Here is an 18,250-nt window from a genome sequence, read left to right as displayed (position 1 = left end):
GATGCCTTGGTCTACAAGATAGTGTGGTAGAGTAACAAAAGCAGATTACAATTTCTCTTTTTTAATCAATTAAATGCAATATAGTAATGTAATTATTATTATAAGTATTAGTGTTCTTATGTATGATAAGCAATACTATTTAATGTGATTCTCTGTGAAAAGAATAAAAGCAGTCTTTGGTACTGGAATTTTAGTTAGAAGACTTTTACCACAAAATTAGATCTAAGTAGGCAGTAGCCTTTTTTTTAAGATGGGAGATTTCTGTATTTTTTAATCTCATCTAGATTTGTCATTAGTAGTAAGCAGCCTGAACAGTAACTATTTTCTTCTCTCTCATGACTGTCAGAGAAATGAGGTTGTTTTCAAAAGTGTGTGTATTATTTCAGTATTCAAGGACTTAACATTTTATTGTGCTCGTTTTGGGGCATTCTGTAAGCAGGGGGGTTTGTAATTTGTATTTATTTTTCTAGTGAGGATACTTTGAAATGATGTCATATTACTTTGGAAATTCAAATGTAGGACTTTATTTTTTGGTGTTTTCATAGATTTACAGGACTGTACTGTTCAGTTTACTTCTACTGCTTTTTTACCTTGTCAACTCCTGTGCTGATTTGAATGAAAGTAGTACATCAAATTACATTTGGAAAAAGTTGCAATCTCAAAATAAGTTCCTACATGCTTTATGAAATTTGGTCATTGAATAGGTTTAAAAAGACCTCAAGTGCTTCTATAGAGGGTAAAACAAGCAGAACTCGTTTCCTGATGCCCATCCATTGGTATTATAGCTGGCCTATAAACTCCAGACTAACCCAAACCATTCTGTTTTTTTGGTTTGTGGGGCCTGAGAAATTCCAATTACTTTGGAGGAATTGTGGAATAAAAACCCACAGAAAACCAATTACTTTAAAATTCTGCTTGTAGAACATGCTTTCTTAAGAGTCAGAATAATCTTCTAATACTAATTTCCTGCTCTGAAAATACTCATGTGAGAGTGCTCAGTCGGGGTCGTTGTCATTGCTCTGAGTTAGAAATCTTTGACTTCCCTCATTTTCTCAACAGAAAATACTTTGTTCTTCTTATCTGCTTCCCACTGCCTTTCTCCTACAGAGGCAGTAACAGGAAAATAGCTAGTGTGTTTTTCTTTTAATGAGACATCAAGGAGTGCAAGGATGTGAATTTCTAAACTCGTGTTCTAACAAAGCATTTTGTCAAGCTTTTCTAACAGCTGCTCCTCTCAGATAGTCTGATTCCCAGTTGGAAGTGACCAGTCATGTTTGACTTTGGTGTAATTTATCTTTGTTTAATGGGAGGATCTAACTGCACTTGCCTCTGATGTAGATGTGATACTAGAAATTTCTTTTGATTTATTTAAATGTCATTGTTTTCAACAATTTGAGTTATGTGTTGTTCATTTAGTCCCCAAGAGTTGCCATAAAATCACGTGATGTAAAACAGAGAGGATGAAAAGGTTAAAATGTATTCTTAAACTCATGTTTAGAAGTGAGTTCAATCTTAAATTAATTTTTAAATTTAATAGAGAAACGTTTTATTTCAGTTATTGTTTTTTATGTGAGCATGCTGCTGTGAGATCTTGCAAATGTATACAACTATCTTAAATACACTTTTCTGCATGAAACTGTATAGATATTGGGCTGTTATGGTTGACTATTATGATCTAATTATTATGACTAAGAAATAAATGAAGTGCACGAATTATAAGGATGCAATACCCTACTTTCTCCATAAGTGGTTTTAGACTCTTATGCCTGTGAAATTGTTTGATTTACTACGTCTTCATTCTAATAAGGTCTTAGTACAGTCAGTTTGTTAAAATATTTCAGATTTTCTGAGGGAAAATTATTGATGTGTTTATATAATATTAGAATTCTTCAATAATATGTCTTTCAGTCTTATGAATATTGATTTGTATTCTCATTAAAATTCATTTTATGACTTTTCTTCTACAGATGAAACTGTTAGCCAATTATTGTCATTATACAAGCCAATTAAGGTTTCTGAAAATCAATAAGTAACTATTTTCTAAATTTAAAGATATCTTACAAAATAGAAGAAATCAGTACTTCTGCAGACCAGCCTGTATTGCCATGTCAATGTTCAAATACTGCAAGAGTGCTCCAGATAGATCTAAAATGAACAGATGCTATTTGCTTTGATGAACTTTCTCTCTAAAATCACATATCAACCTGGGGGGGGGGGGGAAGATGGTTTTGGTGTATCTTGTACGATGTTATCTTTCAGGAAGATTAGCAGTTCAAGCTTTGGAAAAATATAGAGAAGCCATCACTTAAAGAAATTGATTTTGTGCAGCATACTTTTTACTGAATGAATGTACTTTTTGACTGATTGAATGTATCTGTCTTTGATTATTCAATTCACAGAAGTTATACTTGCATGAAAAATCTAAATCTTCTGGATTAGTGGTTCCTAGTGGTTAGATACATTGTTTTGCAAGAGATGCAGATCAGATTGTGATAATAAATTAGTATCTGGGGTCTGTATTTGGGAAAAATTAGTTAGAGAATAATTAGGTTCAATAATTAATTGTTGAAAGCATTCCCAATGACAGTAGTATGATTGCATAGCATTACAATCTGGTGGCTGTACTGCTGAGGTGCAAGGCACCAAAAAGAAATGAGGGAGAAAGACATATAGATCCAATTTAGGTGACTGATCCAATTAGTATGGTGGGGTGAAATGTGACTTTCTGTATTCCTACTGGTGTAGAATGTTTGCACATAGCTGTGATATAAGGCACTTGTTCTGTAAACTGTAGCGAATGAGTGGTCCTCACTTGCATTTTAAATGTTCACGTGAGTTTTAAGAAATTGTATACTGAATACTCTATATGTAGTGTTTTCTATACCTAGGATGAATTTTGTTTTGTAGTTTGTGGTGATTTTATTTTCAGATTGGGTGTCAAAAACAGGGCAAGAGTATGATATGAGTAGTCAAACTAGGGACTAGAAGTCCAAACTGCAGGAGTTTCTAGAATGGTAGTAATCACATGTTTTGTGCCTGTAGTGATTAGTTTACACTTCAGGTAAATAACTAGTCTATAACTGGAAAATGTTGTTCTCTTTCTCTGCCTCCAGTTTCTTATGAAAGTTGAAAGCTAGATTACATGCTGGGATATTGGATCTGTAGAAAACTAGATGCACAACAGTTTTACCTGGGGCAAATGTTGCATCTGAGTTTGTTCATCACTTCTGTTCTGTGTCAGCCCTAGCTAGAGCCTCTCAACTGAAATGTCTCTGGCAGTGTTGTAGTCTGAGGGCTCATACAAACTTTGTAATTGGTACTTGCATTTAGATCTCTGGAGCATTAATATGCTGTACTCCCAGGATTTAGGAGCTAATCTTAATGACATTTTTTAACTGTTCCACAAAAATAATTATCTCTTATAAAGATCTTCAGATATTAAAGCCAGGAGGAGAGTATTTGATGTTATATTGGGGGTGAATTAGTTGACATGAATATTCTAATACCTTCCGTTGGTTCTGTTAGCAGTGAAACTATGAAAATAATCAGATTAGAAAAACTGAGACCCAGAATCATCTTGTGTAAAGATTGAGAAGAGATAATATACCACAATCAGGTTTTTTTCTGTAGTAATCACAATGCAAAGTATGCTAACAATTGCTGTATATATACACAATATATTTTACCAACAAAATGTCCTGAATATCCTGGGTTGCTTCTGTCAGGAGAACCTTCATCCATACTGTTATAATGTATGTCACATAATATTATCATACTTATGTTGCATCTAGAGAAGCTCACTGAGTTCTCTGTGTGACTGACCTTGAGCCACAGAAGACACTGGATACTCCTTGGAATCTGAAGTGTTTAATCTATAAGGTCAGCATTTGTCATCTGTAAATAATTTTTTTGGAATCACAGGTGCTTAGTAATTTGCCACTTGTAAGGGAAACTCAAGTGTCCAAGGAATATAGTTTTTTCTCTTTTTTTCTAATGAGTGCAATTTCCTGAAATTGCTTGTCCTTTCTCTTAGATTATCTCATTCTTGTTAACTACGGTAACAATTGAGAAAGAGAAAATTGGATTAATATTAGAACAAACAAAAAAACCCTCCAGCAAACAACTCCAAAACACCCTACATCTCTGTATTCTTGTCATGGAGAAATCCTTAAAATATTTACATTCTGAATTGCCTAGAAGGGTAATTCCAAGATAGAAGTGTGAAAATTAGGGTATTCTGCAGGGTCTAAAGTAAGCATCACTCTGCCAAATTCTCCTGCCATAGTAAAAGGGCAGCCTGCAAGGCTCAGGGCACAGCTGTATCGAGGGGAACCACCATCAATATGTGCATAGAAATGGTTGTGACACTGAGCTCATTGTCCACACTTCAGTAATACAGAACTGAAGAGGATATCTTCAGACTCATTCCACTGGACATAGGCCTGCTAACAACTTTCAGCACAAAGTTTAAAAATGTTCTCAAAACAAGGATGGAGACTGAGATCTTTGATAATTCCAATTTCTTTAGCACTAACACAGCTCTAGGCACTGTAAATCTGAAGAGACCTGGGAGCTGGGTTAAGGTGTAGTCTGTGATCAGGACTGATGTTTCTCTTTGACCAGTTCCCTCAAATCCCACAACTCTGGAGGCTGAGAGCAAACTTATGTTTGTTGTGTTAGGTGTTTAATTTATTTGTCATTTAGTGCTATGTACTTTCTCTTCTCCCTGCTATGTCATCCTAATGAAGGGCAACTCCTTTCTGACAGGTAACACAGTATTTCACCCTTAATGCAACCTCCCAAACAAACCAGCAAAAAAAATAATGAGAACCCTGTGGTGCAACATTTGATTATAATACCAGAGTGGGTTCCTCCCAGTCTATCTGAGTTTCAGCCTGTGCTGAACTTGTATTCAGTACTGCTCTGGCCACGGCTGCAGTGGAATGTGCATACAACAGCTTGGCAAAGGAAGCCATCAAACTATGTGTCTTACATTAATGATATGCAAGAGAAGTGTAGGGAACAGAATAAGGGTCTCTATGTAACCTTTGTTGATCTCACCAAGGCTTTTGATACTGTGAACAGAAAAGGTCTATGGCAGATTTTGCAACGTTTAGGATGTCCCCCCAAGTTCCTTAAAATGATCATCTCACTTCATGTGGATCAGCGCGGCCAAGTCAGATATGGCAATGCACTTTCTGAGCCCTTTCTAAAAAGCAATGGTGTGAAACAAGGCTGCGTTCTCACACCAACCCTATTCATCTCAGGAAGTCTTTCATCATCCCCATATCACCATTGGCCAATCAGAGCTCAAATCAGTCCAGCAGTTTAATTACCTCGGTAGCCTCATCTCCTCAGATGGTAAGACTGACGGAGAGATAGACAACAGGTTAGCAAAGGCATAGAGTGCTTTTGGAAAACTCCATAAAAGAGTATGGCGTAATAAACACTTGAAGAAAAGTACAAAGATCAGTGTTTACAGAGCCATTGTGCTGTCTACTCTCTTGTATGGTTCCGAATCATGGGTCATTTACCGCCACCACCTGCGTCTCCTAGAACGCTTCCATCAACGCTACCTCTGTACAATCCTAAACATCCACTGGTCAGATTATGTGACCAATACATCTGTTCTAGAATGAGCAGCAGTCACAAGTATTGAGGCCATGTTGCTGAGAACACAGCTGCGATGGGCAGGGCATGTCTCCAGGATGAAGGACCACCGCCTCCCTAAGATCCTGCTTTATGGTGAGCTTGCCACCAGCTGCCACATGAGAGGAGCCCTGAAGAAAAGATACAAGGGCTCCCTAAAACAACATCTCAGCCTTGGCCATATTGATCAACATAACTGGTCTACTCTGGCCTCCAGTCGGGAGGTCTGGAGACACACCATCTATAACGCTGCTGCTTCCTTTGGGAATGCACGCAGGATCACTCTCGAGGAGAAAAGACAACACAGAAAGAACCATATCTTGCAGAATACACCATCTAAGGAGTCTTTCTGCTGTGCCTTTTGCAGCCGGACGTGTCTATCTCGTATTGGCCTTTTTAGCCACCAGTGTGCTTGTAACAAATGTGGATAGAGCCTTTCCCAAATCTTCGTTCGCGAAGCCTAGCCGTGATGACATTAATGATAAAATTTTATGATGTATTGTCTGCATGCATTTCTAATTCACTTTACAACTGAGAGTCTGAGTTTCTGAAAGGAAAATGAGGACTAAAAGGTTGAAGGGAAACAAAATTGGAACTCTGGCAGATGTCTGTGTACAAATGATATAATATGTGATGGGGAAACAGTTACCTCCTTACTCCAGGTGTTATTCCAATATTCAAGAATGACCATATGTGCATCCATAGTAGGATGCAGATATAAACGTTTTGTGCAAGATACTTTGTTATTTTAAGAGAAAATGGGTACCTTTCAAGACTGAAGGTCTTGACAAACTTAAGAGAGTAGGCACATAGCATTTACTTCATTAAAATTTTATATATTAAATCTAATGTTTTTTGAAAGTATGCTAAAATTGAAAAATGTGATGCTATGCATTAGCTTAATTAACAGGTTTTTTTAGTTGTAAAGATTGTTTAGAAAGAAATTAAAAGCTGAAGTTTATAAGATCATCATTATGAAATGAAATTGCAAGGTCATACTTTCACAACACACCACTGCCAAGTATGATGTCCCAATGACAACAGCAATTTGCTTAACTACTTCTTGCTAACAAATCAGCCTTAATTCTCATAAGGTCAAAATTAGGGACTAAAAATATGTAGTATGCCTAATGGAGTTTTATGTGTTGTATTAACTACTTACTCTTTGCTGATAATACAATTCCACAAGAACCAGTGATCAGTCATTTTCTGAGTAGTGTTTGTCTGAAAGGGATATCATATTTAGCAAGGTAGGCTCTACTGACCCAGTCATTAAATGAAAACAACATGCTTTAAAATGGTTCTAATGACTTTCATTGTTGTAAAGGGTTGCTTCAAATCAACCACAAGGTTGATATGTGTAGGCAGGTAATGACAAATAGTGAGGCGATCGCTTGTCTATAAATGTTCTGTTAGAAATGTTACTTTGAAAATTGTAAATAGTCATCCTGCCCTTTTTTTTTGTTTTTTTCACAACATACCTAGAAATTGGGATTGTGTGTTGAGATTTTTTTCAGGAACCAGAAGGCACGACCATAATCTTCGGATTTTGTAGACAGCTAAACTCTGTACATAGACAGTGAGGTTTGAAGTATGCTCTTAAAGATAAGAATGTGGAGGCCCTCTGTTTCTCTATCCTCTTGCTTTGCAGAGAAGGATGCAGGAAATTTTGACTTGCTTTGCTGCTGATTTCAACTATTGGGTCTGTGCTGGCTTAACTTTTCTAAGGAAAGTCTCCTTACATTTTAATCTTTGGTTTATTTCTTATTTGTGTAGTGTGTAACATATGGTCAATGACTCCATCTAAAACCTATAATACAGAAAAATACAGAAAAATAATACAGAAGAAGAACAAATGAAGGATAGAGTAACTATGTATTTTACTTCATCTTGAAATTAATTTTTCACCATTGCAGAGGGGGAGATTCTCTGGGCTAACAGGGCTTTCCTTCATAGTCAAGCAGATCTTCTATGCTATTCATATTTTAGATAGAAATGTGATTTAACATTGCTGTATGTTGTTTGATAAGGTTTCATACTGCATATCTTTGAAGTCAGAATGTTTGTATTTTTTTTATGATGATTCCAGGTGTTAACGTCTGACCTGGAAAACAAGGAGAAGCAGCAGGAAAAAATGCTGGACCAGCTAAAGGAGATACAGAATTGCTACAAGGCTTGTGAGAATAGGTGTAGACAAACTGAACTCCAGTCTTCTGAGTTAGCTCAACAGGTTGAAGAAAGTACCAAAGAAGCAGAACGGTGTCTGTCTGAATTCAAGCACTCAGAGGCACTCAGGCTGGAGACTGAGAAAAAAAGAGACGATTTGAAGGTGAGAGCACAGGAAGCCATCCGCCAGTGGAAGTTGAAATGTAAGAAACTGAGTCGTGAGACGGAAAAACAAAATGAAACTATCAATGACCTGATGGAAAAGAATAGTCAGGTAAGGTTGGTTGATTTTTTTTTTTTTGGTACCCTTTCCATTTGCTTTAGAAATGAAGATAAAGAATTTATTTATGCAAACCGTGACTTAAACTGCTTTCTGCCTTAAGTTCTGGACCAAATTTTCTGGTAAACTGGAAGACAACTAATAGGTGGCAATATTTTTTAGCTATTATGGAGTTCCACATTCTCTTCTTTTTCTGGTATTTATTCCAGTTTCTTCACTTAATCAAAGCTTTTCTCTTGTAAAGAAGAAAATTTTTCTATGAATGCTGCTCTTTTCAGGTGTTGATTAATGTAGTTTAGCTTATTTTTTAGTTAATTTTTGAGGAAATAATGTGATGTTATTTTTTTAAAAAACTTGAAATCCTACTACATAATAACCCTCATTCAGCTTATGCTTTATCTCATGTAATGGACAGTGGTAAGATCTTTGAAAGAAGGTATTTACTTTCACCATGTGTGTCAGATTGATAACAGATCTTAATGCTATGTGACCTTTGGCACAACTAGAGTACTTTTAGTTCTTTTCTGTATTTAAGCTCTTCTCAGACTCTAGGCTTAGTAATGACATCTTCTGTTGCCAGTAAAGACTATAAGTTCTGAAATATTATAAGGATTGCAACTCAGTTTGAATTTGATATGTGGAGGCAGAAAAATAGATTTTTTTTTTTGTTTGAGAATGTGCAGAGATTTTTTAGCAAAATGGAGATTTTAGCCAAAAAAGACACCTAACCTGCATTTGGATGAGCATGCTGCTAACATCTACCGTGCAGTTCCAAGGTTTTTCCATTGATCTAGTTAGAGAGTCTGTGTTCCTTATATTTTTGTAACTTTTCTTTTTTTTTTTTTATTGGTCTTCCTGTGTATTCAGTTTCAGCCTCTGTATTTTTCAGAGCTTGTTATTTGAAAAGTCAGTTTGTTAAAATTGATCCTGTCACATTTCTGAGCCTTTAATTTACCTTTGTTCAGTATGGTAAACCACTTATTCATCTCTTTTTCCTCCTATAAAGTTTCTCAGGCAAAAAATAAGGTTTTTTTTTTTGTTTTTGACTTAGAAGAATTTCTTGATTTCTTCAGCTGCTGACACTGCTTAAAGACAAACACTCACATCAATGCTAGTGCTGATCATTCTGTCTTGGAATAGTAGTAGAAACCATCATTCTGTTGGCAATGAGTCTGTGGGTCTGTATTTTCCAGTGGCTGGGTCAAAAGTTGCTTGCTGCTGTGGTGGCTGGTACAGTGCTAAGCTCCATAATGTGAGCTTTAATCTTAACTCACATGCTCTGCTGGTGCAGTCTATTATATTGTATGGCTTTTGTTTTTATAACACTTCCCTCACCTCTTTTTGTGTGTTTTCTCATAGAATTCATACAATTTAGATTACTAAATCTGATGGGCTTGAGATGGGCTTTGTCCTGCTCCAAGATTGATGTTTTCAAGGAGTATATGGGGTGCAGTATTGGATTTCTGTATTAATCCTCTGTTGTTTCTGATCCAGTAACCTGTTTGGAGGCTTGTACATGAATGTACCAGCATGGTCAACGCACAGGAGAAGCCACAATGGGGCTAATACTGGGTTGAAATTAGTAAACTCTAGCAGATCTAAACTGTGATTGCTGGGGTTGCTGTTTCTCTCCTGAATTGCCATTCATATTCCTTACTTTTTATTATTATTTACTCTATCCATGTTCCAACAATTCATTCCACAGTAATCTTGTTGTATTGGTTAGCCTGAGCGCTTGTCTGGGGAAATAAGGTTTGCAAACATTTAAGAAGCTGGTCTTGCCTAGGAAAATGGAGTTTTTAAGGAAAGGAGGAAAACCTGAATAATTTAGAAAGCATATATGTCTTATCAAATGGACAAATAAGAAGCAAAAAGTAGAGGCAAGTTATGAATAAGTAGCAGTAGATCTCCAAAAGGTTCTGAAATCACTGTTTATGTAAATGCATGGACAGGTCTTTGTAGTGGCACTTGATAGTCCTGTCCACATTGAAATTTTCTTTGTTACATAAGACTCCTTGACGTGGATTTTACCACTTCTTTCTTATATAACAAATACATTCAAATGCTAAATGCAGTCACTTTGTTTTAAACCCCTTTAAAGAAATGCTGTCTGTATTAGTTCTTATTTTTAAAGTTGTCACCATCTTGCCAACAAATTTGAGGTGTCCCCAGTTAAGAAAGTTTCTTCATTTGGGGATATGTAATATCAAATGAACTGTGTGCCATTGTGGAGGTTACAAACAATATTTCATGTTCTCAATACAAAGTTGTAAACAGTTTCTGTATGAGGATATAATCAGTCTAGATGCAGCATTTATTATAAGATTCGGGAACTAGATGAACATAATTTAGGGAGCTTTGAAATATACAGACAACTAGCAGCTGAGACAAAATTCTGTAAAAATAAGTAGTAAAGAAAAAGAAGAAATGGCACTCTGTTGTCTTTGATTACTGTAAGAGGACTCCAAAGGGTTGATGGCAAATTTTCAAAATTGGGTTGCAATCATGGCTTGCAATTTTATGAAATATTCCAAATATTTGCAGACAATAGGTAGGCTGTAGAAAAATGGGTTAGGTTTCATTCTTTTGGAGATACTGGGATAATTTGGATAAAGTTTTGTTCATGTAGTTGTCCTTGATATTGGTTGACACTGGAATTTCTAACATCTTGTGTCTTTTGGAATGAATTTTTCTTTTAAGTATGGAATGTAGAAAACGTACTTACACTCAAAGCAAGTTACTTGCAGGTTTTATTTTGAAATGTTACTGGGTTTTGTTTTTGTTTGGTTTTGTTGTGGGTTTTTTTAGCCAAATCTTTCAATTAGAATTACAGTTTTAGGAAAGTCTTTTTGTTTGGTTGGGTTTTTTTCAGGAAAAAAGCATGATGGTCATGACCCCATGTCCTCAATTTATTATTTTTGCATTTTGCTTTGCATTTCTTATTTTTGATGTAATTGCAAATTGTTTTATTATTTTTAACCTGCACACTTTTTAACTTGATTTACCTTTTTATTCTGGATAATTTCAAGTAATTTTGCTATATCCATAAGAAGTGGGCACTGTTTGTAGATTTAGTAGAAATACTTAGTAAAAGTCAGTATAAAATTTATTAAACCAGTTTGAAGAATCCAGTAGTTTGTGATACATCAGAACAGATTGCCCAAACAGGTTGCAGAGTTTCCCTCACGGGAGATATTCAAGAACTGTCTGGACTCAATCCTGTACAGTGTGCTCTAGGATGACCCTGCTTGAGCAGAGAGAAAAGTTAAAGTGGGTATACTTCATATGTAATATTTTAGAAAGTAAACAAAATAAATCGGCATATGGAATGGACCTATAGGTAAGATGTGTGTGACCAATAGTCCTCCTTGTATTCTGCTGTAATACCTCATTTCCTCCGTCTTGCTAATTAGAGGAACCAGTAAAGAAACTCTTCTCAGTCTGCAGAGAGAGAATGTGAGAAGCAGGGAATTAACCAAAACTATCCCTGCTTGTGAGGCTAGATAATTTAATGACAAGTACAAATTTGAGATCACACATGTTCTGTGTCTAAATTTAAAGAAACACTGAATACATTTGAACCGAGTTCATGACAAGCAAAATTTTTGTATTTTCACAGAACAAAGTATGTTAATTTTTCCTTAGACATTCGTAATGTCTAAGGACATCTGTCCAACAATTATCTTTAAGGACTTTAGGTCACAATGGATTTCTTTTTCTTATTTCCTAGGCCCTCAAAGAAAAGGATGATCTCAGAAGTCAGCTTCTCTCAGCTATACACCAAATAGAAAACCTCCGGAAAGAGCTGAATGATGTGCTTACAAAGAGAGCCCAGCAGGAAGAACTCCTCCACTGTAAAGAGGTAAAATTGAATGAAATGAAGTCACACGAAGTATCTCTTGAAGAAGAGATCAAAGAAGTTCAAGGTACTGTAAAAAAATTGGAGAATGAGTTGAAAAAGCAAGTCTTTCTACAAAATCAAATGCAAACTGAGAAGGAACACTTGAAGACAGAACTTTCAGCTATTAACTTGATCCATAAAAAAGACCAAGAACGACTCTTAGAAATGCAAGCAGATGTAAAAAATTTAAGCTCTGTACGTGTGGAACTAACCAACAAAATAGCAGAAGAGGAGAAAGTCAAAAAGGAATTACTTAAGAGCCTCTCAGATCTCCAGAAACAGCAGGAATCTAAACATGAAGAGGTGACTTCATCTAACAGGCAGCTGAAGATGGAAAGAGAAGTTCACCTACAGGAGTTGGCAGATCTTAGATCAGAGTTACAAAATGTCAAAATCAAACATGAACAAAAGGTTCAAGAACTCATGAAACTCCTTAAACAGGAAAAGGAGGATGCAGAGGCTCAAATTAGAATGCTGAAGGTACTTATTGTGAAGAATTCCAATGTCAGACTTCCCCCCCCCCCCTTCATACACACCCCCCACATGCCCCCTACCAATGAATGACGAAGATAATAGAGTATGGGCTTTAATGCACTTAACACACATTTTATTCCAGGCCATCATAAAAGCTTAAAGTTCAGGATAAAAAATGTAACAGTATCAGTTTTAGGTCAAAATCTTAGTTCAACAGTAGTGAAACAGGTATGTCTGTGATCACAACAGAAGGAAATATATGAGGCTGTAATGTTTTTATATGGCGATTGAGTGAAGTAGCAGGTGACTGAAAAAAAAGCGAAACATTGTACCCATCTTTAGAAAGGGTAGAAAGGGGGACCCTGGGAACTACTGACCTGTCACTCTCACCTCTGTATCTGGGAAAATCATGGGACAGGTCCTTCTAGAAGCTATGCTAAGACACATGGAAGATAGGATGATGATTTGGGACAGTCAGCATGATTTCATCAGGGGCAAGTCCTGCCGGACCAACCCAGTGGCCTTCTATGATGGAGTGACTTCATCAGTGCACAAGGGAAGGGCTGCAGGTGCCATTTATCTGGACTTCAGTAAAGCCTTTGATATGGTCCCCCACTGTAAGGCTTGATATGCATGCGGGTAACCCCAGGCACCTGTTTTAAAGAAAATTTATTTTTGCAGTCGAGAACACTGCAATACAACTGGCCTAGAAGGCAAAGGTGGAAACCCATTTTGGTGCTTTTATAACAACAGCTTTTGCATGCGCAATAAAAGCCCAGGCTGAATTCTTCCCCTGGGCTTTATGGCCTGCCTGGCAACCCTGCAGGGGCCTCCAGGCGTGTCTGTGAGAATTTTATCACTTGTATCAAGGGAGTTACCTCTCAGCAGACAGATAATGAGAACATCATAGCACCCTGCATGGCTTTTCCCTGGGAGCAAAGGTTTCCTTGAATGGGTGCTAAGCTCTCCCTCCTTGATATTTCTTCCGAAACTCTTCTGCTCCTACAGTCACATCCTTCTCTTTAAATTGGAGAGAGATGGATTTGGTGGGTGGACTGTTAGGTGGGTAAGGTATTGGTTGAATCCCGAGAGCAGCGATCAGTGGCTCAGAGTCCCAATGGACATCAGTGACAAGTGGTATCTTTTCTGTATTTGGACCAGCGCTGTTAAATATCTTCATTAATGACATATGTGAAGGGACCAAATGCATCCTAAACAAATTTGCAGATGTCACCAAGCTGAGTGGTGCAGATGTCACACCTGAAGGATGGGATGCCATCTAGAGGGACCTGGACAAGCTCAAGATGTGGGCCCATGGGAACCTCATGAGGTTTAACAAGACTGAGTGCAAGGTGCTGCACCTGGGTCAGGGCAGCCCCTGATATCAATACAGGCTGAGGGAGGAACAGATCGAGAGCAGCCCTGCTGAGAAGGACTTGGGGGTGCTGGTGGATGAGAGGCTGGACATGACCCAGCAATGTGCACTTGCAGCCCAGAAAGCCAATTGTGTCCTGGGCTGCATCAAAAGAAATGTGGCCAGCAGGTCGAGGAAGGTGATTCTGCCCCTCTACTTTGCTCTTGTGAGACCCAACTTGGAGTGCTGCATACAGCTGCGGGTCCCCGGCACAGGAAGGACAAGGACCTGTTGGCACAAGTCCAGAGGAGGGTCACCAAGCTGATAGAGGGATGGAGCAACTCTCTTGTAGTGAAGGCTGAGAGAATTGGGCCTAGGAAAGAGAAGGCTTTGGGGTGCCCTCCTTCCAGGATCTGAAAGGAGCCTACAAGAAAGATGGAGAGAGACTTTTTACAAGGGCATATAATGAAAGGACAAGGGGAAATGGCTTCAAACTGAAAAGCAGTAGGTTTAGATTAGATATTAGGGAAAAATTCTTTACTGTGAGTGTGGTGAAGCACTGGAACAGGTAGCCCAGAGAAGTTGTGGATGCCCTATCTCTGGAAGTGTTCAAGGCCAGGTTTGATGGGGCTCTGAGCAACATGGTCTGGTGGAAGATGTCCCTGCCCATGGCAGGGGAGTTGGAAGGAGATGGTTGTTAATGTCCCTTCCAACCCAAACCATTCTATGATTCTATGATGTTTAAATTGCATAATGCAGAAGTACTGTCATTGTATCTGGAAATACTTTCAGAATGTGAATAGTAATGATGTGTAACTCTGGTTAAGTTTAATTTTGAGAGTTGTTTCTATTTCAAAAAGTTTTAGAATTACCCATATCTGTAGAATTTCTCAGAGAAGTGTTTATATAGCAAATGATGAAATATAGCATTTTATTAATGAAGAAGCAAATTAATGTCTTTAGTTTGTATCATTTGCTTCTGATATAAAGCTATTGCTTTGGAAAGAAAACAAGCATTTTAGTGGCTTTAAGTGCTCTGAATAAACTTGAAAAGTTAAGTTGAAGTGCTCTAAACTGCAGTTAACTGTCAACAGCTGTGTAAGTTTACATTGCACTTCTATTGAAAGAATTTTGATTACATGGTTAAATATATATATGTAGATGTTTATAATAATAATAATATTAAATTTTATAGTTATTTTAATGGAGATGTTGGTTTTCCACGTAAGTTGTAAATTACCAACATGTTATGAGTGACTTCTGAAGCATTGTATATATATAGTTTTCACCTGAGTCCCGTTAAATTACAAATTTGCTCGTCAAAATTCTATCAATTTAACCATAAAAAAGCTATGAAATGCTTAATCAAAGCTTAAGTAATTCATGATCTACTTCATCATAAGTAATGCAAGCATATTTTTCCTTTATATTATCACAAATATACTTGTTAAAAATGCATCTTTCCTACATATTTTGCAGTTATGAATTGACATAACTTAGAAAGGATATTTAGTTATTTAATATACCATTAAAGATATAAGATATAATGTACCATATATGGATATAAGAATTGACAGTAATTCTTAAGCATCTGGTACCACAGAAACCATTTAATGAAGATAGCAATAAAAAGAAAACTAGATGATTGTTAGTGGAAGGATCATTAAAACCAAATATTTTGACAGCACTGTTTAACACAGAGGACTTAATTTTTCATGTGTATAGCATTATTTAAATGATCTGTTGAAATATGTGTTTTGTCTTTGATAATGACTCTGAAATTAAGAGTGTACATTTGACAGGAGAGAAAAGGAAAGTATATTTTGGGTCCTAGAAAAGAAATTGGTTGATTGTGACTGTGTTCTTCTATGAAATGGCAAATCTTATGGTAAGAACCTTGATATTTTACTGATTGTTGAACCTAAACAGAATATGAAAAAAATTAACTTCCTTATTTCATTTACAGTGCCATGACTTTCCCAGAATCCTAAATCTACATACATTTTTTTAAGAGCAGAGGGTTTGAGGGAGATGAATTTTCCAAGATATTAGAGTAGGCAACTTTTTTTGAAGTATACAAAATGTTAATGCACAAGATTCTCTTGATTGAGAGAATCAAGATTGTAAATAAAACAAAAAAGAACATTATACCCGTCTGTAGGAAGATCTGATGAGAACATATCATCCTGCAGGTGATTTTGTTACTTTTTGTCTGAACTCATCATTACATGGCAATTGGATTCCAATTTTATGGACATACTTTTCTTCCAAATTAAGGTAAACTTAAATGCATTTTATCTTTTTTTCTTTGTATTTAAATATTGTGGGGTTAGGGTAGAGTTTAGGGAAATCCAGCAGAAAAGGCTGGGGTTTTTTTAACCTATTATTCTGGGGTTTTTTTGAGGCTGGTGTAAGTTTTTGTACCCAGCAACCAATTGTCTTTTACAGTAATAATCTTGCCCTTATGCCTCAGCCTCATCCAACCTTTGTAACTGTTTTTGAAAAGAAACATACATTATCCTATCCAAAGATAGTTAAAGCTTTAAAAAAAAAGGTCATTTGGGAGACACTTGAGGAGTAAATGGAAATTTAAAATATTTGTAGGACCCAAAGCCTTAAAAGAGGATGCATTTATGAATTACTTTCAGGAAATCAAAGTTTAGAGGACTAACTGCTGCATAGGTTGTAAAAAGAGGTGACTTTTGATTCTTGCAGTTCTTACCTCCTCTGTATGGTAGTTTCTGCCTCACTTTTGCTTGGTTCTCTGTAGTGCTGCACTGGACTGAAAAAATATTAAGTGGTTAAGTAGTTTTGGGGTAGTAGGGAAGGTACCATAAGAATAATGTATGACGCAATAGGACTGGAGAAGAAAATAAAATTTTGTATGAGATGTCAGTGTTAAGAAGGATCTTACTGTTTCATTACTGAGGTTCTGGTACTTTAGCTTTTAATTCAGTTTCTGCTAGAACATCCTAAATGATTCACAATCAATGCCCCTATGATGTCTTATTTATTATTTAAAATGATAGGTACACTAGGCATAGGAAGGTTGTTTGCTTAGTGGTCCCTGTTTGGCTATGTGCTCAGAAGCTCTGAATCTATCCCCTAATTTTACAACATATGCTTTAAAAATACCCTTGCAAAATGTCCTTATGCCTGACAGTGTTGAAGTATCTGAAGTATTAATCTTTAAGGTTATATAGAGTTGTGTTATCTATACGTATAAAATTCTGTACATGTATTTCTTTTTCAATTGTTTTCTATACATTTTCTAAGTGTGTAGTTCTTATTTTCCTGAAGATTGTCAGGTGTGGAAATTGGATTCAATAAAGATCAATTAAATTATGGTCACATCTGCCTTGTCCATACTGAAAATCAATAAAATTTAACTTTGTCCATTGTGTCTCAAAGGTAATACAAGTGAGGAATTTTGTTCTTGCATTGTCTCCATCTGCAAAGACATTATAATGCAATTACCTTTGGTAGGAATTGAAAAGTTGATTTTGTAAGCATATTCACAGAAAATGTTTTGGGCACTGCAGACTTGTCTTTGTGGTCATAAGTCTTTGTACACCTTGGATGCCAAAGTTCTTTCTCAAATTTTCCTTCGGAAGAGTTTCTGTATGTACTCTGTTAGCTTCAGCATCTAAATTAACTCATAAAACCTCTCTCCTTACCCTTCTTCCTCAGAGGAGTTATATTTATAGTGTAATTGGGAAATAGAATTTTTGCTTTTCCTCAGAAAGGAATTTACTTTGCAGGTTTATTTGTGCGTAACTGCATCCCACAACTTATCTAATATGAAACTGGTTTGAGTAATATGCATGTTAATTTGCTTCTTGGTTTTGTGGTTGGGGGTTTTTGTTGTTTTTTGTTTTTTTGGGTTTTTTTTATTTATTTTCTAGATATTCTAGAGAATTTCTCAAGCCTGTCATTTTCAGTCAGTTATCTTTTGCTCTGGAAACAAATATACTTTATTCACTCACTCTCAGGGCTTTCAAGGCCCTTAAATGTTTTCTTCATTTTTCTCTGCAGTGTTTTCATGAACAGTGTTAACCCTGCACTATAATAGCATTAAACTGACACAATTTTAGAAATTAAAAATACTAAATCTTTGCAGTTGTTTCCTTGCCGGTATAAATTCAGTATTAGTTCCTGAAATAAAATGATAGTTTTAGACTTTCTGATTCCAAATTATTTCAGTAATGGAAAAGTTGCATAAATACTAGGCTTCTCAAAGTGATGTAAGCTGATGAGTGTAGCAGAGTTGAAATGTAGAATCTGAGACTTCTTTTTACTGCTTTTAAGACACTATATGGTTCTACAACTCTATGATACATATTTTCCATGTTCAGATAAGTGATTACACTTAATATAACTTAAATGTAAAAATTAAATTGAGTTATCATTCAGTAATAATCTTCCA

General features: G+C 36.3%; 1 protein-coding gene across 5 annotated transcripts in view; it reads left to right on the top strand.

Annotated features, from left to right (window-relative positions):
- CEP128 (centrosomal protein 128) overlaps positions 1-18,250 on the top strand; it is a 181,196-nt gene that overhangs the window by 28,244 nt on the left and 134,702 nt on the right. For all 5 annotated transcript variants that reach the window (XM_064658899.1, XM_064658900.1, XM_064658898.1 and 2 more), the window contains 2 exons: positions 7,739-8,089; positions 11,826-12,476. In XM_064658899.1, coding sequence (XP_064514969.1) covers positions 7,739-8,089; positions 11,826-12,476 — 1,002 coding nt within the window. The remainder of the gene's footprint in view (positions 1-7,738; positions 8,090-11,825; positions 12,477-18,250) is intronic.

Source organism: Pseudopipra pipra, chromosome 6 (genome assembly GCF_036250125.1).
Source record: "Pseudopipra pipra isolate bDixPip1 chromosome 6, bDixPip1.hap1, whole genome shotgun sequence".
Classification (NCBI taxonomy): domain Eukaryota; kingdom Metazoa; phylum Chordata; class Aves; order Passeriformes; family Pipridae; genus Pseudopipra; species Pseudopipra pipra.
The sequence above is the reverse complement of the archived record's forward strand: the minus strand, read 5'-3'. Positions and strand labels throughout refer to the sequence as shown.